A 23,302-nucleotide genomic window follows, 5' to 3' on the forward strand; every position below is an offset into this window, starting at 1 on the left:
CACTATTTTGGATAATTTTGTAAATACAAACTTGATTTTGGGTATTTTTGTTAACTGAAACTTTGTGTGGATACTTTTATAAACCTAAATCTAATTTTGAATATTTTTATTAACCAACACTTTTTTTGGGTAATTTTGTAAAAGAAAACCCAAAAGTGGGTAATCATGTAATTTTTTCAAACTGATATTACATATTGGGTGATTTACATCAACATCCCTGACATTTGCCTATATTACATCATTCCCTTAAAAAATCGTTATTACATTTAAACTCAAAAACAATAATTAGGTTAATGTTAATTTTAGAATACAAAAAAGCATAATTACCCTCCTTCACGTCTAGAGAAAAAACACATCCACCGTATGAGACTCTCACCACTACAAGGTCAGATCAAAATACAGAGAGACTTGCCGATGCAAAGCAAGAGAAGGGAACAGAGAGTCCGGATCAAGCCCTCATACGAGAACCTGAGTTTTGGACTCGGAACAGAGGTCTTTCTGCGCCCACTCAATCTGGGGCTCAATCTGGGCGAGCCTGAATTCGTCTCAGAATTGATTGTTGAGCCAGTTTCAGTGAACTCCCCATTATATGTATAGGGAGTCTAACCGATTCCCAACAGAATCAAAGAGAATGCAGACCGATCCTGTACCCAATTCCAAGTTTTAAAACGTTAACCCATAAGCTATCAAGGACATAAGTGTGCTCAAATGAACCTGTCAGTCGACTAAATATGTGGAATTCATCGTGCTCAAATATCTTCATTTTTATCATACTACCTAACATCTGAAATGACATCGATTTAAAGTTTCAACCAGCAGAGCAGGCCATATAGATCACGGTACCCCCGAGGTTACAACATCAATTAAAACAAGAACAGTGTGACCAAAATTTTTTGACAATCATTATGTTCAAGTTCAAGAACCGTCACCTCAGACAGAGATGCACTGATATAAACAGAAGATTCAGTGATGCACTACATAATCAGCACTAAAATCTTTCAACTCTGTACAAGTAAATCATCTTCATTATAATCTCCCACCAACCAACCCCCCCCCCCCCCCCCCCCGGGGCGCCCCTGTTTTTCTATAGTTTGGGAGTGGGTCAAAATGAGGTTCTCCTCCACCTTTGCATCATCCCCACAAAATGCATCCTTTACCTCTAAGGCATGGGTCCTAGATTAGAATAGTCCCAATATGAGAAACCTTGCAATCCAAATCCATGACATGGTTATGGGGAAGATCTGCTTCAACGGCAAAACTGTCTTTAATAAAAAAAAATCATCCCAAAACCCAGGGCAATAGTCAAGCTTCTGCCAGATCAAATTCAATCAGTTCCAATGGCTCACACAGCCATGGATACCTCTTATTCCTGTCACCCATTCCAGAAAGAGCTTAACAAGTTTCTCGTCAAAAGACTTCTGAGCCAAATTTTCTTATTCAAACCCTGTCGGTGCATGACATAAAGGCAGAAGAACCGAACTGGTCAGTCGATTTCTCCTTCCTCGACATCCGTTATGGAGTCTGGGACACTCGGCTCACTTTCCTCAACATCCTTTACGGGGTCTTGGACACCATGTGGCTCACCTTCCTCCTCATCATCATCATCCACTTTCATGTATAATCCTAGTTGCTCCAAAGGGTTACTACTTCCCTGAAGCGCGAAACAGTCTATGCCATCTTGAGAGTGATCTGGGCTTGTTTCATCTACAAAGCTTGGTAAATGCTTGGTAGCGGCACCCCTAAGCATTTCTAAGTCCTCCAGAAACTGACAATTCTCATTAATCTCAACAGTCTTTTCCATCTGTATGTTTGCCAGAAAATTTTAATCAAACAGGAGAGCTGAGAGAAGGAAAGTGCAATTGGTTCCCTAACATCAAACATGTCTTTGTTTACCTTCTGCAACGCTTGACGTGCCGCTTCTCTCTCAAGCTCCCTCTTCCGCTTGGCTTCAGCTGCAGCCTCTGCTTCGGCTTGACGTCGAGCATCTTCTGCAGCCTTGGCTTCTGCTTGCAGCCGCAATTTTTCTGGTTACAGAATTTAGTAGAAAACAATTAGAGTTGATGCTTTTATGTTTCTTATACCAGCCAAGAACACCGTTCTAATATTAGTTTTATCCGTCGTATTCTGAGGTTATCCAACATTTTAAACAAAGCCTTCACTCGTGCCAAAAATGCAAGCAACCACATATTTGAAGGTCAACTTGCGTACCTTCCCTCTGCTGCCTCTCAAGTTCCTCCCTCTCACGCCGTAGTTTCGCAGGATCCCTCTTTTCACCCTAATGTCAGCCGATCAAAGCGTACCAGATCACAACCAAAAATGGAATTAACTTGGGAAAATGAATAGGGACAAATAGGTTAAATTTACAACGAGTTGCCCAAACTTGTAACCAACCTGATCAAGTGCCTTTTCTCGAGCTTTGAGGATGGTATCAGCAAAACGACCCCTCAACAAAGCTGCACGGTAGAGCTTTTCGGGGGAGACCTGCCTCTCAGATGGAGCACTCTCCCCTAAAAATGTTATTAGAGAGGGTAAGATGACACACTAGAAAGAAAAGAACCCCAATTCCTGTGTTTTTCTCATATAGCATTCATGCTTACCGCCTTGATGGCCATCTGCCTCCACAGAAACTGGCCTGGTTTGGGGATTTTGCTCAAGTTGATCGCCACTGACAGATTCTGTGCATCCAGGGAATACAAGTTTTAAACACCATTTCAAAGCAATCTTGCATAGATTAATTGCCCACTCTAGTTATGAGAACATGTGAAGAATAAATAGAACCCAGAAACTCACGAATTTCATCATGTGGATCAATTAAGTCACTTCTCCTTTGTTCTATATCTTCTCCAGAACCTAAGTTCTCCTGGACATAAGAAAATCAGAAGAATATTAATTATTTGAGCACAGCAAAGATTGAAGGAAACCGCTTAAGAGCATCAATCCCCATTGCCACTTGAGCAAAAAATATATACAGCACACTTTTCAATATCAGCATTTTACACAACAAATAATATATTTTACAGCACGCCTTTACATTATCAGCATTTCATAAAGCTAATAATAGCTTACACTGAATAATTTTTGGAGGAACAAAGCTGGTTCCAGTGTTTATGCCCAAAATTCTTACCCATTCTGGCAAATTCTGTATTCATTGTTAGTTATAACAAGGAATTTAGTGGGTACCTGCATCACACTCTACTTTGCCCATCTTTCTAAACAAATTAGAAGGTGAAAGTAAGTAATTTTACTTAAATTTTGATACAGCCCCAAACCAAGCTGTAGGTAGTAAATAAGGATCTCTTTTTGTTACTTGTTACCTTCCATCTTCATTGCCACAATCAATTTGTTTAACAGGCTAACCTACCTTTCATTTTAAATTCGCGGAGCTCAAACTATGGGAGTTGCAAAGGAATTGGATGTCTAAACCCCAAAATAATTAAAAATCAAATACGTTAGGAAATAAAATTGCTTAACAATTCTCGCGTCTTACCTTCTAAAATTAATAAAATTTCTTCCACCATAAACCATTAGTTACAAGTGTCCTTGTAAATTCTAATAAATTTTAAAAAAATTGAGTAATCCATGGGAGAGCTCCCAAATTAATTACGTCAGCCTACAGATAATTCAATTATATCATACTGTACCTTTGCCGGATTCACTGGAGATGAAGCTTTAGCACCCTCAGATTCACTTCCAGAAGAACTGCCGGACTCTGAATCTGCAAATGAAAGAATGTCAAAAACTAAAAGAACTACCAGAGTCTGAATCTGCAAATAAAAGGACCGAGTAATTCCACAGCCACAGTGAATCCCTTGACCGATGGGTTCAAAAGGGGCTGAGGTTATTGCCCAAAAGTGGGGGAAGTGTCGACCATTCATACTGCCCCCCCCCCCCCGGGCAAGGGGGGGGACCCTTTATGGGCGTAGGAAAACTTCCCCCTAAAAGAATGTCAAAAAAATAAAATGCAGCCTAGAAAAAACGACTTCGAGGGAAACTATGTCAGGCAAAAATGGACCTAAACAGAAAACTTCCCCAACAGTACAATTGGAACTATCAATTTACATTTTTCTGGTAGAGTATTTACTTACAAAGAAACGAAGTGAAATTAAATAGCATTTGAGCTTGGCCCAAGATGGCATATGCCAAAAGTTATCTCAGGCGGCAATAAACAGAGAGCACATGTAAAACCAACTACTGACAGTGGAAGCAGGATGGAAAAATTGATTGGCCAATGAATATAAGAACTTTAAAATAAGTAAAAAAAATAAAAGAAATTTATATGGCAAAAGGTTTTATGAATGACCTTGTATGGTGCACAGTCATACATATAACCATGTGATGGAGACAATAGAGGGCTTCCAAATGACCAAATCACCCCCCCCCATTTGATGAAGCGTTCGATCGCCATGTGCAATCGTCCATGAACCCCTTTGACAATTTATATTCAATTTTTATTTTTAAGGTACCATAAAGTATATTTCAGTGAGCAAGGTTCTTATGGACTTATCCCATATCTACTAGGATTCTTCATAAACTGATGATCCAACTATTGGATGGGCTTGATATTCTGATACAATCTTCCCCTAAATATTCTAAGCCTTCGACCAGCTTTGGGTTTAGTTCTGATCTTCTGTTGTGTTTTTTCTTTTTCTTTTTCTTTTTTTGGATGAATAAATAAATTTATACCCAAAGAGAAAAGAAAATACAAGGGAAAAGGGGGGGAGGGGAGGCTTAAACCAACAAGGAAAAGCCAACCCCAAGGGGAGCAAAGCAAGAAGCAATAAAATAAACAAAACAAGCAACTACATCAAAGGAGCTGAGAAGAAAGGGGCCATCAGCTAAGGCAACGACAAGGGGGAAGCGGAGGCAGGGGGAGGGAGGGCATGAAGTGGTGGGAGAGGGGACCAGTATAAGGCTCCAGGAAGAAATGATGTGCCTAGTTCTAATGGAATTTGGGACAGGATGGGAGCAGAGGGTATAAAGGGACTGGATTTTAGAGGTAACATCAAAGAAGATGGTTGTCCAAATCCTGTCCAGGGAGCGGGAGTTGGATGACCATCTACGAATGTTACGCTTCATCCAAAGGTGGTTTATGGTTGTGGAGAAAGCTAACTTATCAATGGTACCACATATGGAGGAGCCCGCAAATGTCATGTCGACCCAGATCCATTCCCTATCAAAAGGTAGAATTGGCCTATTGGAGGGCTAGCATCAAGAGAGGACAGTTTTCCAAACCAAAAAGGAGAGTGGGCAAGAGAAGAAAAGGTGGGAGATATCATCCGGACCAAGAGGACAGAGGCAGCAAAAGGGGTTAACAGGGATGTGGCGGTGAATAAGGAAGGATTGCGTAGGGAGGCAATTGGAGAGACATCTCCAAGTGGTAAAGTTATGGCGGGGAATATGTCATTTAAACCAGACGAGATTTCACCAAAGAACAACAGGGCCAGAGGACAATGTAGACTAGAATAGGGGTCTAACCAAGTCTCAACTGCAGGAACTTTTAATCAAAGCACACCCAAGCATCTCCCAACTTAATCAACCACAATATAGTAGTAAAAACTGAGATAACAGAATATGATACCTGCAATCGATTTCAACAACTTAGAAATTATGTAGCAGAATAACAGCCAAGGGTTTAGGGGCTGAACTCATCAACCAACAAGCATAAAAAGTGAAGTATATGATCAGCATAAGACCAGCAACCAATCAGCAACATCCAGAACAAAGCGATTCAAAATTCTGGGCAGAAACCAGAATCGGCCAGAATAGAGAGAATTTTATTGTTATAAAATTCCAGGTCTGGTTGACCCCAAATTAGGATCAAACTACCTCCTCGATAGGCCTAACACTCGACCAGAATGGTAAGGCCATCAGGTGGCTAGAAGTCCAGATCAGTAGAGGGTCGATGGGAGAGAATCCGAGTTTCTAACAACCAGAAAATAAAAATAGGATCAGATCTGTACCTGGTCCGTAAATCCTTGCAAAAGAAAATTCTAACCTTGAAAATAAGAAGAATAAAACTTGAAGAGACCTCTTGGACTTCACGCCGCAAAGAGTTACCGGATCAAACACCAATTCAGCACTTTGACCACACACAAAGTGCACTCATAAGAGAGAACAACAATATAGCTTTTTTCATTCATAAAATCATCTCTCTTTTTTAGGAGTCTCCTCCTCTTTATTTATAATTTAGAAGGGGGAGGGAATTACAAAATAGAAGGTTCCTCAAAAAGGAAACCAAATATTCTCCTAATACAATAGTTACTAGAAACTGAAATTAGAAACTAGTTGAAAAAGGAAACTAACTACTAATGACTTGACTCAATTAATAACTTGACCCCTAAGAAATCAATATAACTTAAATTAAACCTAACTTAAAAGGAAACTAACTAGTAATCCCGTACTCAATCTTAGAGCCCCTCTTTTAGACCCATAAAAGTGGCTCAATACACTCCAAACCACATGGACTGAAGGCCCAACACGCATGCAACCCAACCCTAGGCTTATTCCTAATAAAATAAGCCTTATTTTGGTTATTAATCTGCATCAGAGGATCTCACAAAGGACCAAGCAGAGGCAAAGAAGAACAACCCATTGGAAGAGGGGAGCCAGATGCATTTGTCTTCCCTACCACGGTGACTTGGGGGAATGGGAGGGAGAGAGACCCAGAGATCCGCAAGAGGGGGGAGGGGGGGACCAGCCCTTGGGGGAGAATAGAGGAGACAAGGGAGGATTTGAGAAGGACAGAAGAATAGATGGTCCTAACAGTGACAAGGGAGAAGAGAATGCCAGAAGGGTGCCAAAGGTCAAGGGAGGTCGTTTCCCATTACCAATACTGAAGGAAATGGCAGTAAGGACAAGAGGCATGATGCTAAAAAATTTGCGCCAAATCCAGGAAGCACCAGAGGGGATGGGACAAGTCCAAAGGGACTTGAGGGTAAGCAGAGAGGAGTAAACCCAATCAACCCAGATACTACGCTACTTGGAGACAATTTTCCAAATGAGCTTCAGGATACCCACAAAGTTGACCTCTTTAATTCTTCTATTCTTCTATTCTTCTGATACCAAGGCCTCCTTTGATCTTGGGCAAAAAAACCTTTTTCCAAGACGAAGGATGAAGAAACTTAAAGGAGTCAGCACCCTTCTAGAGGAAGAAGCAGAAGAGACCTTCGATGGATTTGATAGTAGAAGACGAAAGGACAAAGATCCCAGACCAATAGAGGTAGAGAGATTGGATGACAGATCTGATTAGAACAAGATGCCCAGCATAGGAGAGGAGTTTGCCTTCCCAAAACTGGAGCCTCTTTCTAAGGAGATCAAGCATAGGGAAGCAATGGTGGGCAGAGAGCTTGGAGGAAATGAGAGGGAGACCTAGGTATTTGACAGGTAAAGAGCCCAAGGAGAAACTAGTGATACCGAGGAGATGAGACTAGGTCTCAGCAGAGACACCAAAGAGGGAAGAGATTAGATTTGAGAAGGCTTATGCGGAGGCCCGAGAGGGATTCAAAAGAGTGTTGGGAGGATATAATGGTAGAGATAGAGAGGGGGTCGGCCTTAGAGAAGATCATAATGTCATCAGCAAAGGCCAGGTGGGAGAGACAAAGGGATTTACACTTAGGGATAGGGGAGATAAGGTAGAGATCAGTGGCCAACTGGATGGAACGTGACAGGACTTTAAGAGATAGAGAGAAGAAAAAGGGGAATGCAGGGCAACCTTAGCGAATTCCTCGGCCCGAGGAAAAGTAACCAGTTGGACTGCCATTGATTAAAACTGAGAATCGGGGGGGAGGAAATGCAACAGTAGATCTAGTGGACAAAGGAAGGAGGGAAAGACATTTGGAGCAAGACTTTAGAAATGAAATCCCAACTGATAAAATCAAAAGCCTTTTGGATATCAATTTTGAGGAGGGCAAAAAGAGAATAAGTTTTCCGATCAAATCCCCTGACAATCTCATGGCAGAGAATGATATTATCAATAATGCTCCTCCCAGCTATGAAAGCAGATTGATTGGGGCTCACAAGAGAATTAATGACTTTCCGAATCCTATTGGCCAAAATTTTGGCAATGAACTTATAGAGAAGATTACAGAGAGATTGGTCTAAAATCATTCATAGAATCAGCACCTTCCTTTTTTAGGATGAGGCAAAGGAAGGTATAATTGATCCCACTGATCTGAGATGGATTGTAGAAGAAGTTCCTAATAGCCAGAATAAAGTCATTGCGAATGATGTTCTAGCATGAAGAAAAGAAACCCATACTGAAGCCATTAGGGCCAGGGGGCTCTATTAGCCTTATGGGAAATGATGGTAGAGAGAATTTCATCATCAGAGGGAATTGAGAGAAGAGAAGGAAGAAGATCATCAGGAACAAATTTGTTGAGAAGATTGTGAGGGGGATAGGAGGGGGTGGAGAGGCTGGGAGAAGATTCCAAGAAGATGAGAGGCAGCTTCAGCTTTGATTTCCTCAGGATTGAGGAGATCAACACCAAAAGAGAAGAGTTTTGGAATGGTGTTCACATTGGATCTAGCTTTAAGAGAACGATGGAAGAAGGTAGAAATGGAGTCACCAAGATCTAACCACTTGATACGGGCTTTCTGACGGAGGAAGCTCTCTTCTTGGGCTAGAAGCAAGGCAAGCTCAGAGCCAGTGACTTTTTCTTCCAAAGCCAGTTCGGAGTTGAGCAAGTCAAACAAGAATTTGGATTGGATGGAAAGGAGCATGTCATGGCAAAAAGAGACACAGGAGATGTTGACTTCTTTTTTTCTATTTTTTTTTTTTCTCTCATCAGTTCCATCGACAGCAGCAAAGGGCGACAATACCAAGAACTGGTTGAACTGGCTTAAGCTTAAGCCCAAGCCCAAGCCCAAGCCCAAGACATCAACTCAACGCAACCTTATCCCAACTAAGTGGCATTAACTACATACATCCATTTTTTTTCCCAATCAGCTCTATTCAATTTTACTAGTCCTAAGCTCCGCATGTGACGTAGGAAAGTTTAAAACCTACTCTCGTAGGAGAGGCAAACAGGCATTAAAGGCCTTAGGTAATTATTCTCTTCTATTGTAATTAGTCTTAGACTCTTAGTAGGATTCCTACAAAAAGTTGGTTACTTGCTATTATTCTACACCTCTTCCGGGCAACTCTGATGTCAATTGGGCTAGTACGACCAATGATCTAAGAATTCTACTAGAACATTACACATTTGTTGGAGGTAATCTTGTGACTTGGAAGAGTAAGAAGCAGACTATTGTGGCTTGGTCGAGTGCAGAGGTTGAGTATAGAGCTATTAATGCAGGAATAGGTAACAAGAAACTAACTCCCACAATGACAATCCCAAACACACAAGTAGCTGGTCGACTTTAGCTTTAAGAATAGAGGACAGAAAAACCAGAAAATAATGAAGAAAGAACCAGCAACAATACTCTAGGAGGTAACTAGTAAACAGGAACAAAACCTAAGCAAAACTGTCCCCAAAGGGGAGGAGAGAGAAACCTGCAATTGGGAGAAAGAGAGAGAGAGGTGTGGCTGACTGTGTGTATCTCCAATGGAGCTGTGCGTCTGGGCTAATGAAGGTCCCTTGATGGTAACAAAAGCCTGCAAGTATGATCAACTTCTGACGGTTGGTATTGAAGTTAGGAAGTTTCTTGATTTCAGCCCTAGGAGAGAGAGAAATCAAGAATTGCAGGAACCAGCAGTGAACAGCTTCAGATGGTCTTCCAACAGGGATCGAGTGGTCCTCTTGGAGAGCAGAACCAGTCCCTAAAAAGGCTTGCAGATCAGACCTCTGAGTTAGGCAGTAGAGGAGATCGATTGGCTCCAAGAGTGGGGATTTCTTGATGATCGATCTTAGCATGAACAGGTCTGAATTCTCTGAGATCAATAGCTGCTGCAACAGTGAACAGAAACAGGAATTTAATTGCAGAAAATAAGAAGAGAGATAAGAGAATGTGGGGGAGGAGTGGCTGTCTCGGCCAAGGCTTCTCACTCACAACTATCGCAGTTGTTCTAACACAATTGACTCCAATTTTCTTTATTCCAATCTGAAAATTAGGTTTACATAAGTTCCTCTATATATAGAGGGCAGGACCTTCCTACTTACAGTCGTACTAAGACTAGGAATAAAACCTATGTGAAAAATAGTCCTAAAACAATTTGGATTGGGCATACACTTAATTAAATCGATATGCCCAATGGGCCTCTACTTAATTAGAAACAAACTAATTAAATACACCCTAGCCGATGGGCCCAATGGGCCCTTATTTATAGTTAATGACTTAGCCACTCAAGTGGACTAAGTAGGGGTCCGATTGGCCTTCTTGGTTGGACCCTTCTTCCTCTCATATCTCCTTCCATAATGTGCATTTACATCAGCTATGGCACATATTGTAGCGGAACTGATGTGGTTGAAATCTCTTACTCAAGAATTGGGGTTCTTAATTGCTAATACTATGAAGAAGTATTGTGATAATCAAGCTGTAATTTTTTTTTTATTTGAATAAATAAATTCATTACCAAGGGAGACGAATATACAAGGGAGCAAAGAGGGGAGAGCCACCAAAGGCCTACGTAGGCCAGGAGGGGAGCTGAACTACAACGGGAACAACACAATGATACATCAGAATGAGGGGGGGACACAATAATACATCAATGCGGAGGATAACAGAAGTAGCGAGACCCCAGGACACAACAATAAGCATGTTCCTTGGGGAATCTTAAACCGCACGGAGACGAATGCAACCAAGCTTGGAGGTAACATCAAAGTAGATGGCTTTCCAAATCGTATGAAATGATCGAGAGTTGAAAGTTCATTTACAAAGATTGCGTTCCATCCAAATATAGTTAATAGTAGCACAAAAAGCAAGCTTCCCGACTGTATCACAGATAGAAGATCCACCAAAGGTCATGTCAAGCTGTGATTTATATTGCCAGTAACTTATCGATTTGTCAACTTAGCGATATGTCACTAAGGCATTGTTCCGACCAACGTTTCTTAGTGGTTGCTCCAAGCTGGATATGGAAGATACGTAAGCTCCAGCTTGAGGGGGAATGTTGAAGTGTGTATCATGGTTAGTATTCCATAGGTGTCCCATCGGACAATGCACCGTGGGATGATATTTAGTAACTGAGTGTAATTAGTTAGTTATCGTCTCTTTAATTATTTCCTATTGTAATTAGACTTAGGTAGTTATTCTCTTATATTGTAATTAGTCATAGACTCTTAGTAGGATTCCTGCTAAGAGTTGGTTTCTTGTTAATATAAAGGATAGGGCTTGTCCACGAAAGGAACATTCACTCCATCATGTTATAGCTCAACCTCAGTCTCATTTTTATCTCTCTTCTATTCAATTCTTCTTCTTTTTCACTATTGATCATCTTAAGTTTTGATATTATTTGAGGCAAACAAGCCTTAAAGGCCCTATAATATGCTTTTCCAAACAGGCCTTGGCCTTAGTAGCATGTTCAGATAGATGGCGGCTGGAACCACCAGCCAAAAATCAAGACTAGCTTCTAGCTAGTTATCTAGTTTACTTATTATTCCTTATTAACTTTTAATTTTAAAGTTCACTTGTAACTAGAACTCTTCCCACGATTAGAGAGTCCTCTTTTATCTCGTATTTCCTATTCCCAGTGGCTTTATACCTGCTTTCAGTTTCCTACTAGGAATCTGAATTGGTACTTGCTTTTAAAGACTTGTAATAGCCAAAAAACATCCAACGATTTTGAGAATAGGAAGTTTTATTGCCTTCTTTCATGAAGTTGTTGAGGGATTCAGTGAGGGGTGGGAAGTCTATTAGAACAGCGGGATTCTGATCTGAATTTGTCGAGTGAGGATGATGCAGATAAGTCACTTAATGGGTTTATTTTACTTTAAATAAGCCTTAGGTTGGGTTATATATGTGTTAATCCTTTGATCCCATGGGTTTTCTTTGTAATGGGCCACTTCAATGGGCCTAAAATATGGAAGAAAATAGAAAAACGGGATTTAATTCATTAGTTTAGTTAAGAATCCTGCTTCGAGTCTACTTCCTTTGTTATTTCAGTTTCCTAGTCAGTTTAGGTTTCCCAATTAGTTAGGATTGGGTTAGGCCCTTCTTTTTTAGTGTTTGAGTCAGTTTTGAGTCTTCTATATAAGTTTGTAAGGGGCTACAACATTGAACAAGAATTTATTAATGGAAAAAAAAAAAATATGGCTTATGTTGTTGTGCTGTGGGATGAAGCTTGTGCGAGATGCCTAAACCTGAGGGTGAGATGCCCATTCACTAGTTCTTCTTCCCCCTTCTCAACCCTCCATCGAGTTCTCTTTCTTTTTTTATTTTTCTTTTATTTGTTTGTTGTGAGAGAATGTTTGAGAGCTAGAACCAAATCTATTGGAGGACATCTTCTCTATTCAGCCAAAAGTTCAGATCCTGCCTGGGATTAGGATCACTTATGATTCTAGTTCTACATTATTTGGTATCAGAGTCATTGTTGAAGAGAGCTCCAAACAATACTCATCGGAGGATGTGATGAAATCCCTCCAATTACTGAACACAAGGATGGACACTATGAACCAACAAATTGCAGAACTAGAAGAGGGTATTGCTGCCCAATCTAATGCTCAGCCACATTATTTTCATGGGGAATTCCTTGAATGGGTGCATGAATTAGATTGACAACTACAACTTGACAGAGACAAACTCCAATATACATGTTCTCAGATGAGTGACTATGCTCGAATACAATGGAGAGTCCGTGAAAGGCAACTTCAAGCTCAAGGACGTGAGCCTAGAATGTGAGAAGAGACGCAATACGAGTTGGCGGGCATGTACCTAACAAAACATGAACAGAGAATGTACTTTCTTCCACCAGATTTCCAAAAGCCACCCACATGTCACAAGATTGCTATTGTCGAGAAAGAGTTGGTCGTTGATGTTCCTATCAATGGTATTCATATGGATGAAATCGAAAGCGACATGGTCACAATGGCGGACAAAGAGATCGAACCCAACGAGAATGGTGCTTTTACATCTGTGATGACTGTGAACTACCAAGAGGAAGATCCTAAGGAGCTTGAGATTGAAATTACGGAGGTCAAGAACACAGTGGTTGAAGGCCATCCCATGGATACATTTGAGGTTGTTGAAACTGAGCATGTAAAGTTTGTCATCCCATTAAAGTATATTGAAGAGCAAGCTCCTCACGTTTTAGACTACATCCTTATTATCAAAGAACTACCTAAATTTTTCTATAGCTTGAAGAGGGACGTGCACCACACTACAATCACCCTCACACTCTACAAAATTCGAGGACGATTTTTTTTTAAGTGAGGCCGAATTGGTGCAGATAAGTCACTTAATGGGTTTAGGCAAATAAGCCTCAGGTTGGGTTATATATGTGTTGGGCCTTTGATCCCATGGGTTTTCTTTGTAATGAGCCACTTTAATGGGCCTAAAATATGGGTAAAACATAAGAAAACGAGATTTAATTCATTAGTTTCGTTAGAATCCTGTTTTGAGTCTATTTCTTTTGTTATTTCAGTTTCCTTGTCAATTTAGGTTTCCTAATTAGTTAAGGATTGGGTTAGGCCCTTCTTTTTTAGTGTTTGAGTCAGTTTTGAGTCTTCTATATAAGTTTGTAAGGGGCTACAACATTGAACACGAATTTATTAATGGGAAAAAAAAAATGGCTTATGCTGTTGTGCTGTGGGATCCAGCTTGTGTGAGACGCTCATTCAATAGTTCTTCTTCCCCCTTCTCAACCCTCCATCGAATTCTCTTTCTTTTCTTATTTTCCTTTTATTTGTTTGTTGTGAGAGAGTGTTTGAGAGCTAGAACCAAGTCTATTGGAGGACATCTTCTCTATTCAGCCAGAATTTCAAATCCTGCCTGGGATTAGGATCACTTGTGATTCTAGTTCTACATTAGTCTTCCCCCTTCTCAACCCTCCATCGAATTCTCTTTCTTTTCTTATTTTCCTTTTATTTGTTTATTGTGAGAGAGTGTTTGAGAGCTAGAACCATGTCTATTGGAGGACATCTCTATTCAACCAGAATTTCAAATCCTGCCTGGGATTAGGATCACTTGTAATTCTAATTCTACATTAGAGGAGCTCAGGTTACTCTCCTATTTTCCATCTCCTTTGTTCCTTCACAGCTTGCAGTACTGATAAGTTTGAATGCCTATTCCGGTGTTCACATTATGCTACTAATAAGAATAGTGTTTATTGCTGACAATGAGGATCTAATATATTGGGATTTAAACCTACCCTATCACTGGAATAACTCATCATGTGGATGCTCTGTTTTGGACATTCCTGATCAGAAAACGACTTCACCTTGGGGAGAAATCTAGCCATGGGATCTGGGAGACCTTTTGGAGTGCCTAGACTGACCTTCGCCAGACTTTTGGAGAGAACATACATCCTGATCTGGTGCCAAAATCTGGAAATCTTATTGTTCAATTCTGAAGTTTCATTTGTTATTCTAAATCAACCATTAGAACACTGTAGTTTTTGGGTTTGAGTTAGTCTATTGGTTTGTGAACATTGATCAAAGTCTAACCTTCATCAGGATAGGCTGACTTTTAACCCTACTATTGACTTAAATTCTATTTTGGGGTTTTACTTGGGATCTTGTTAAAGGATGTATGTAATCTGAACCTAGGATCCATCCTACCCCATTACCCATCAGCATGTCTTTTCCCACCACTTCTCCAGAGTCATCTTATGCCTACCCTTAGCTCTTTTAGCAGACTGGGAAATTCAAAGGCCTCTATTGCACATGTCCATGCCACCTCAAACGAATTTCGCACAACTTATCGTGTATCCAAGCTCCCACTAAATTAGCTCTAATTTGTTCATTCTTTATTTATATTTTCTAGTTTTACCACTCAACATCCTCATTTCAGCTACACCAAGTTTGTTCATATTTTTTTTTTAAGGCCCAACATTTAGCTCCATACATCATTGCTGGTTGTAAAACCGTCCTATAAAATTTTCCTTGAGCCTTAAAGGAATATGTCAATCACAAAATTGAACACTCCTGACGCACCCCTCAACTTCATCCACCCTATTTTAATTCTTAGTGCAACATCATCCTCTATCTCTCCTTCATTTATGATTGAACCTAGGTACCTAAACTTTTCACTTTTTGGTATTTCCCTATCAAAAATTGTCACAGCTTCCCTTTCACTCCTATTGTTACTAACGACTTTGCATTTATCCCTACTTTTATTTCGTCCACCAAAACAAATAAACAAAAAACATACAACAAGGGATCGAATCTTGAATGTCACCAGCCATCTCGTCTATGATTAGTGCAAACAATATGGGCATAAAGCTGGTCCTTTATGTAATTCAATTATAATTGGGAATTCACTACTTCCCCCCCCCCCAACAATACTTATACTAGTCACTACACCACTATACATATCTTTAACATCTTCATAAATTTACCCGAAGCACATTTCTTCTCGAATACTTGCCAAATTAACTCTTTAGGGACTCTATCATAAGCTTTCTCTAAGTAAACAAATACCACAAGGAGATCCTTCTTACATTCTCTAAATATTTCCATTAGCCCCTAGGCAAATAGCTTCTATGTTTGATCTTCCCATCATAAAACCAAATTGGTTATTCCGAATATCAATTTCTTGTCTCAGGCATGCTTCTTTGGGTTTGGCACACTTTTTTGCATTTATGTGTTTTTTATGTGTTTTTGGAATGATTCTGTGTCTTAAATGTTGTACGGTAACGCTAAAAAAAAATGTTTTTGTAACCTGGAAGAAACAGAAACCTGTATGGTTTGCACTTAACATAATCGTTTCTGTTAGAAACCAATATTTACATAAAACGCCATCTACACCATGAGTGCCAAAATTATGATTTTTTAATAAAATCTAAGGATAGTCAATGGCTTTTTAATAAAATATAAGTTACAGAAACCATTATTACACAAACTTTAGTTCCCATTAACTTTAGTTCAAAGAACCAAAAATGCATAAGAAAAACTAATGAAGCAGATATCAGGAACTAACCTCTGCTCACTATTTTTGGCTAATTGGCTTTCAACTGGAAAAGCCTAGTCTGGATTTCTATAAAACTGATGTGGTTAGAACATCTGTTGAAGCTAATAATATTTCTCTGGTTGGCATGACTGCTTGTTTCTTATTCTAACTCCTTTTGTTTCCGCAGGGTAAAACAGAACGAATCAAGGAGCAGCAGGGAAGTCAAATTTATTGACAGTTGGAAACTACACAGGTCTCTAAAGATTGGTAAATTGAAGGTTGAATCTGATTCAAGAGACTTGTTCTGCAGGTCATTTTTCAAGGGAGAAAAGATAACAGAATGGAGACTTCAGCCTAATCAATTGCAAATACTGAAATTTCTCCCGAACTTGATTACTTGGATTGCACTTGTAGCTTAATAGCCTGTTTTGGTTTACAGCTCCAAGTTGCTAGAGGAATTTGAGGATTCGCATATATGTCCGGAGAGCATATATATCATAAACTTCTAATGGAAACCGAAGGCCTGACAATAATTAAATTTCTTTCAAGACATTTGTCCTTCTATCCCATTCTATCTATAGTGGAGGCAAACAGACCCATCTTTGCCTCAGCAAAAATTTACAAAATTTCCTGCCCAATGGTAATGACTATCGCATGCTATGAAAGGTTCAATAAACAGCTTAAAAATGAACCATGAAAAAATGGGGAAAAAACTTTGGTTGCAACGGTGGATCATCCATTTGTTCATCTGGGTGGAATTCCCCCCATCTTCTAACTTATGAAGATACAAAAATTTCCTGAAATTTCCCATAAAGCCAAACATCAAATGAGCCATGAACATAAGAAGATGAAGTAAAAGAACACATCTTCAAAGAACAGACCCCATTGCATGGCTTTCCTCATATTTTGGGCATCCCAAACAGCAGGAAGGCCAGATAATTGGTACCCAAATGCCAGAATCAAGATATCCACGAACCCTTTAATCAAGTTCAACAGACCTTCCAGTGATATGTCTGGATGCAATCAATCAATTTCTTCCTTAATTCCGTCCAAAACCCAAATTCTGGAGAAACAAACGACAGATCTTTTCTTCTCCTCCCTTTTCAGTTTTTCTTTGAAATTTAGTTCAGAGAGAGAGAGAGAGAGCATCCCACCTTTAAACTCGCCGACGGCAGACTGTGAGATCTACAAGGTTGAAAGGTAGGGTTGAAGCTTCAGTTTCCTAAGGCAAGGCTCTGTACGCTTCTCTCTCACCGTTCCAAGAGAAAAGAGGGCAATAGGGTCTACAATGCCATCAATCAGCCCTATTGTTATGTTTTGAGTGTAATTTCCTGATTTACCTCTCTCTACTTAAGTGAGTCATTTAATTATGCACCTTTTGCTTAGAATCAATTCTGAATATGAAAAACCTTATGTGCCAAAAAAGGGATTCCAAGTTATGAAAAGTGCCCAATTCATTTCAAAAAAACAAGAAACTGAACCGGGCATACCATACAGCTTTTTTCCTATTTCTATTCTAAAAATTGGAAAAACACAAGAATCAGTTTTTAGAGCATTAAAGTACAGAGCTTTACTCTCTCCCATAATTTCATAGTACTCAGAAGTTTTATTCACTCCATAACCATTTAAATTTCAAATACCACCCTTTTTATAAATCGAAACCACAATGCTTTGCCTCCATTCATTTGGCATTTTTCTTGTGCTCAGTCTTATTAAACAACTTAGTCAGCCAAGTTATTCCACATATTCCTAAACTCTTCCACACCATTCGGACCTATTACTTTTACGTTACCTATTTTCATCTTCTTTGAAGCTTCCTTCACTTCAGACACCTTAATTTTTCAAATATTTTTAATATTTATGGTTTCTTGATGGTTATTACGACTTTCTAAAACATTATTACTTGTATTGTTTTTCATTCAGCAAGTCGTAGAAAAAGTTTTTACATCTCTCTTTAATATCCTCATCACTTATTAATACTTTAGCATCTTCACTTCTACAACATCTAATATGGTTGAAAATTGAAAATAGCTATTTTAAATCCCTTGGACCTCCACCACTAAAAACCATATCTGAGTTCATTTACAAGGAAGAAACCCTTAACAACCTTAATAATTGACAATCTTTCAAGTAGTAGGGTTATTCCTCAATTTCCACTTAAGTGACCCGAAACAAACATGATAAAAGAGTAAGATAAAAATACAGAGAGAGACTCCGAAAGATCAGACATCTAAAGCATTAGACTATTGAGTCTTTTCAACTTTTTTCCATTCAGAAAAATGAACAGTACCAAAGATAAACAGCAATTAACTCCAAAAAAGTGGATGTTAGTTATCTACCAAATTCCTCTAGGGTATGCCCCTATGTCATGTCCATAAAAAAATATTGTTATTTGTATCAAATGCATAATATTCTGCATCATATTGAACTTAAGAGAAAGCTCCTTAGCAAATGCAACACTTTGAACAAGTAATATTTTTCCTCTTGCACGACATTTTACAGCAAAACCTGTGAAAACCTCTCCATTATTTGGTGTTAGATGATCTTCTAAATCTCAAAAATCCTTGTTTCAGGCCCTCTATGCAAGTCAAAAACCTCTACCGTTGCATGATAAATATGCATATGAAAGTAAAGTCAGTAAATTATGGAGGAACTTCAACAAATAATAACAAAGAGAGTCTTTAGTCATGTCGTTCCTCCTTTTCTAACCATTAAATTTTTCAATAGCCAAAATGAAGGCCTTACAATTGATGGAAAGCAGAAACACAAGTGAACAATATCTGCCAACAAAGTAAGTTATTCAACTAAAATCTTGAATTAAAGCTAGAGACAAAGATACAAAACACAATACAAACAAAATAATGAGGTGGTCTGAGAAGAATACGACAGTAACAGGTACATACCACTAGACGAAGAGCCAGATTCACTACTGGAGCTATTTGAACTACTGCATTTGCTGTTTCTATGGGTTGTGTCTTTTTCTATCTCTACTGGAGGGTAGCTTGAAACAGGAAGATCGTTTCCACCAATATCTACCTCCTCATCAACTGGTTCGTTGCCTGTGCATGTACAATGAATTAAAAGAAAAATCTGCTTGAGAAAATATCCAACTCACAAGTTAAAAAATATTCAATTTTCAAGAATTACTCATGAACAAAGCAAAAAATAACCTTTGCAAGGCGGCATTGATGAATTGCTAAGCCCGGAGTCATTCAAAATCTGCAAAATGATAATAACGAAAATAAGACATAGAAGATCAAATGCATCATCAGCCAAGTAATTAGATTAAATAAGGGATCAACATCAGACTTACAAATAAAGAAAATTAGAAAAGATACCTCAATTTCACAAGGCTCGGCTTTTGCATGATTTATTTGTTTGTCCCGCAAATAGTCATCAAGAAGCTTCCGTAGTGTGAACAATGTATCATCACTGAGAGCATCAATATCAACCTCAATCTCGTCCTCCCCAGTTTGGCATCCATTGAAACTATGCCCCCTCAGAAAATCAACAATGTGCTCCGGCATATCTCCCGGCAAAGATTCCAATTCTTTACTCAGGTTAAGTTTTTCTCCATCTGTCATGATCCGTTTAACAGGCTCTGTCATGATATTTTGGTTTATCGCAGAGATTTTCCTCTTCTTGGAAGATGGCATTGGCTTAGCTGTTTCTATTTCTCTAGGGACACTAGGTTTCACAGGCACTGCCTGTTTATCAGCAGACAGAAATTTCTTCTCAATAGATTCCCATCTTTTCTCAAAAAAATTTCTGAGTGTATCAGCCATGATATGGACATCATTTCCAGGCGGATTGTAAGTCATTGCATTTGAGAAAGTGAGCCTTACATCAGTAACAAAACCCAACGGGTTAGAGTATGTTCTTGCAGCTATCTTTCTCTTTATTGTCCCTAAGTCCATCGGATGCCTGATAACTTGGAAATAATCTGGGATGTTCAACTTCTCTGCATCTACAGGAGTATTGAAGACCCAACCAAACTGATGAGACATCAGACGTTTCAACAATGCCTCACATTGTTTCAACATAACATTTGACATGCTTGAAGTAGCACCCTGCTTGACAGATTCAAATCTCCCCGAAGTGTCCCTTTTCAAGTGGGCACCATTGCGGACTGGAGGAACCCGTTTCTTCCCTTGCTCAGATGACAATTCAGAAGATCTTGGAAAATTCTCTAGCGAGGGAATTCTTTGTCCATCACTGCAACCACGGATGTCATTGGAAGATGACAATGTAACAAAACCATTCGTACCCTGCAAGGCAATTCTTTTCTGAAGCACCCTAACCTGCTCAAGCTCTGCTCTGAGCCTCATCTCTAAATCCTTTCTTTCAGACTGAGACATCTTTGATACCACCAGGACCCGTAAGGGGACACCAACGCCATCACACCCATCAACGTTCAAACTAATACACTTCCTTTTCGGGACGAAAGAATCCACTGAAGCAGTTATCTCTGTGTCAACTCGACCAGAGCTACCAAACCCCTCAGATTCACCCATGGTTTCAACAGCATGACGATAGTCCGACACAAACCCAGACGGATACGCTTTTGAGAACTTCTGCGGTTTCCCCGTCATTGCGACCAAGACCTTCTGTGGGTGCTTCTTTGATTCTTTCATTACAGTGTGCTCTAAAAGAACTCTCAATGTCATAAGGTTAAAACCCTGAATCTGCACATATCAACCGCGGGAGCAAGATTTAACCCGGAAGAACAATCCCTCAAAACCCAGATTGTGTCGTTCCCAGTAAGACAATATAGTATGTAATCAAGCCAAAATCTGGCTTCAATTTATTTCCAGAATAATATTAACTTCAGTATTACAACCAAATAAAAGTTTCATTAATTACTTGTTCCTGGCAACAGAATTCGGGAACTATACGCTCACAGAACCACGGCATTAATTATCGCCCAAGCGAAAATTAAAGGTCAAACCCCAAGTGATGATTAAAATTAGCATCGAACCAAGATGTAATCTCCTCCAATTACTATACACCGCTCGCAAATTTTGTTTTTAATAAAAACCCTAACCCCGATGCAGTCACTGGATTGAAACATAAAAAAATAAAAATAAAAAATAAAAAAACCAAAATTCGAATCCGCGATTCCCTCTTCGTTCAACACAAACTCTTCGCCATAACGGATGTAAAAAAGACGGACAATCCCTCTCCCTATAACAAAAAATCAAAACACCCTAGATTGGAAGAAAGAGAATAAATCGAAGCTTTGGAGAAGGTCAAATGGAGAAAGCAAAGTCATAAACCCTAAAAACGCTTCATGTATCCAATACAAAACCTGGATCTGTAGCAGAGCCGCTCTCAAGCTGAGAATAAACCCTAGAACCCCTTCTTCATGATTCTCCTCCAGAGAGAGGAAGGAGAGGAGTGGAGACCCAAACACACGAAAAAGCAAAGAACAATACCACGATCTCTCGATTAGTTGGTTCCTGTAGTTAAAGGCCACGGCCACCCTTGCCCAGGCAATTGCAACCGTTGAAATCTCCAAGTTGTCTAATCCGACGAGTATCTTCTTTTCTCTCTTTTATAACCCTCCGATCTGGATCTTACGGCTATAGTATTTCCCATGTTTGTCATAATTTTTTATTGGAAAAATAGTTTACCATGCCCCATGTATCGTGTACTCTCATTGGTTGTAGGAGCCACACTCGTCCGCTGGAAACACTTTCCTATTTTTCTTACATGAAAATCTCATGTTTAAATAAAATGATGTCTCTCCCCTCCCCCCAAAGATTGAAGTTAGAGGGACATTGATTAAAAATCACATTGACATATATCCCTAGATAATGACATATATACGCCTATTATGACGATATTTTCACCATTGAAGTAGATGCTTCAACCATGGGTGGGCATTTGAATTTTACAAGTGGGATTTCTTATTCTAGACAACTATTTAACGATGAAAATATTGCATTTGATGTTTACAAAAGATATACAATAAAAAATAAACAAATATAATAGATTTTTAGTAAACAAACAACACTTACGCCAAAGGAAAACGGTTGAGGTTCAAGTATATAAAAGATGTTTTATATGCCATCGCGTTGGTTCACCGGAGAATAAGAGTGTTTTCTAAGGTTGCGTTTGGTTATATTCTATCGGAACATTTATGGAGTTTTTTTTGTTATATTGTAATGAAAAAACAAAATAAAACGTTTGGTGCATCATGGATGAGTTTTATGTTTTTTTGAAATAAAAAGTGAAAGAATAACAGTAGGAATTGGAATTGATGGAACGACAAATAACTATTCCATCTTCCCGGTTTCGTTAAGAAAAAAAAAAATGAACTATTTGGATTTTAAGAAAATCATTCCCAATAAACTTGTCTTCCGCCTTAGCTCTTCATTTTTCACAATTTCACACACAGAGATGAGAGAATAACTATGTTTTGAAACCGTTCAAAATACAAATTCACCAAACACTATTTTTTTGTTTAAAAACGGCGTTTTGATACATAAATTGAAATTTTCGTTTTTAACACGAAACATCGTTTTTTGAACATAAATGTTACCAAATGAAGCCTAAGTTTTAAATAACACCTTTCTAAGTTATATGGCAAACAATCTATTTCTGTCTTCATAACATTTGGATCACTAATTGGGCTCCAATTAATCGGAGAAGATCTTTCTTCTTTTTCTTTTTATTTTCTTATTTTCTCTCTCTCTCTAATAGATATATTTAGAATGAAAATGAATGATATGTTAGACTTGTTTCTCGAACTCTCCTTACGATTAGGTGAGAAGACAAAAGAGTTGGGCTTGTGACCTCTCAGGAGCATCCACTCTACTGGCAAGTCACCAATTAACTGAACAAGCAGTTGTCTTTATGAAAAATCAAAACCAAATCGATAGTAGCCCGACGATGACGTAACAAGAGCATGTTATGCCGAATGATTGAGAAGGAAAAAAAAAAAACGATCCAAATGGACCAAAGCTAACTTTTGGTTTAATGGATTGATTTTGGATTAGCCCATTACCAGTTTAAAACCAATTAAGCTCAACTGAAACCGATCGATTGAAACACCTACCCGACTCTCCAACCTCGCATCTCTCATCTCAATTCGTTTTCCCCAAGAGAGTGATCGCAGAAATCCCGAATCCTATCTTAATACTGAGCTGCATTTAGTAACGTTTTTGTTACATAAATGATGTTTTGTGTCAAAAATAAAAATTTCAATTTATCTATCAAAATGTTTTTATCTTTTATTATATATCTATTTTAAATAATTTAAGAACGAAACTAGAATGATGGAATTACTTTGTTCGCCCTTTTTTTTTTTTGACCTTTT

The 23,302-nt window shown here is 38.9% G+C and overlaps 1 protein-coding gene across 1 annotated transcript; it reads right to left on the bottom strand.

The window, feature by feature from the left end:
- Positions 1 to 830: 830 nt before the first annotated feature.
- Positions 831 to 21,424, bottom strand: LOC122081633 (transcription factor GTE9-like). The gene is made up of 10 exons (XM_042648821.1): positions 19,320 to 21,424; positions 19,152 to 19,200; positions 18,885 to 19,040; positions 3,642 to 3,715; positions 2,791 to 2,860; positions 2,598 to 2,675; positions 2,392 to 2,507; positions 2,209 to 2,275; positions 1,894 to 2,024; positions 831 to 1,801 (listed from the first exon to the last, which is right to left on the bottom strand). The coding sequence occupies exons 1-10, from the start codon at positions 20,646 to 20,648 to the stop codon at positions 1,484 to 1,486; spliced, it is 2,388 nt and encodes a 795-aa protein (XP_042504755.1). The 5' UTR covers positions 20,649 to 21,424; the 3' UTR covers positions 831 to 1,483.
- Between the last annotated feature and the right edge of the window lie 1,878 nt (positions 21,425 to 23,302).

Source organism: Macadamia integrifolia, chromosome 6, assembly GCF_013358625.1.
Source record: "Macadamia integrifolia cultivar HAES 741 chromosome 6, SCU_Mint_v3, whole genome shotgun sequence".
Taxonomy (NCBI): domain Eukaryota; kingdom Viridiplantae; phylum Streptophyta; class Magnoliopsida; order Proteales; family Proteaceae; genus Macadamia; species Macadamia integrifolia.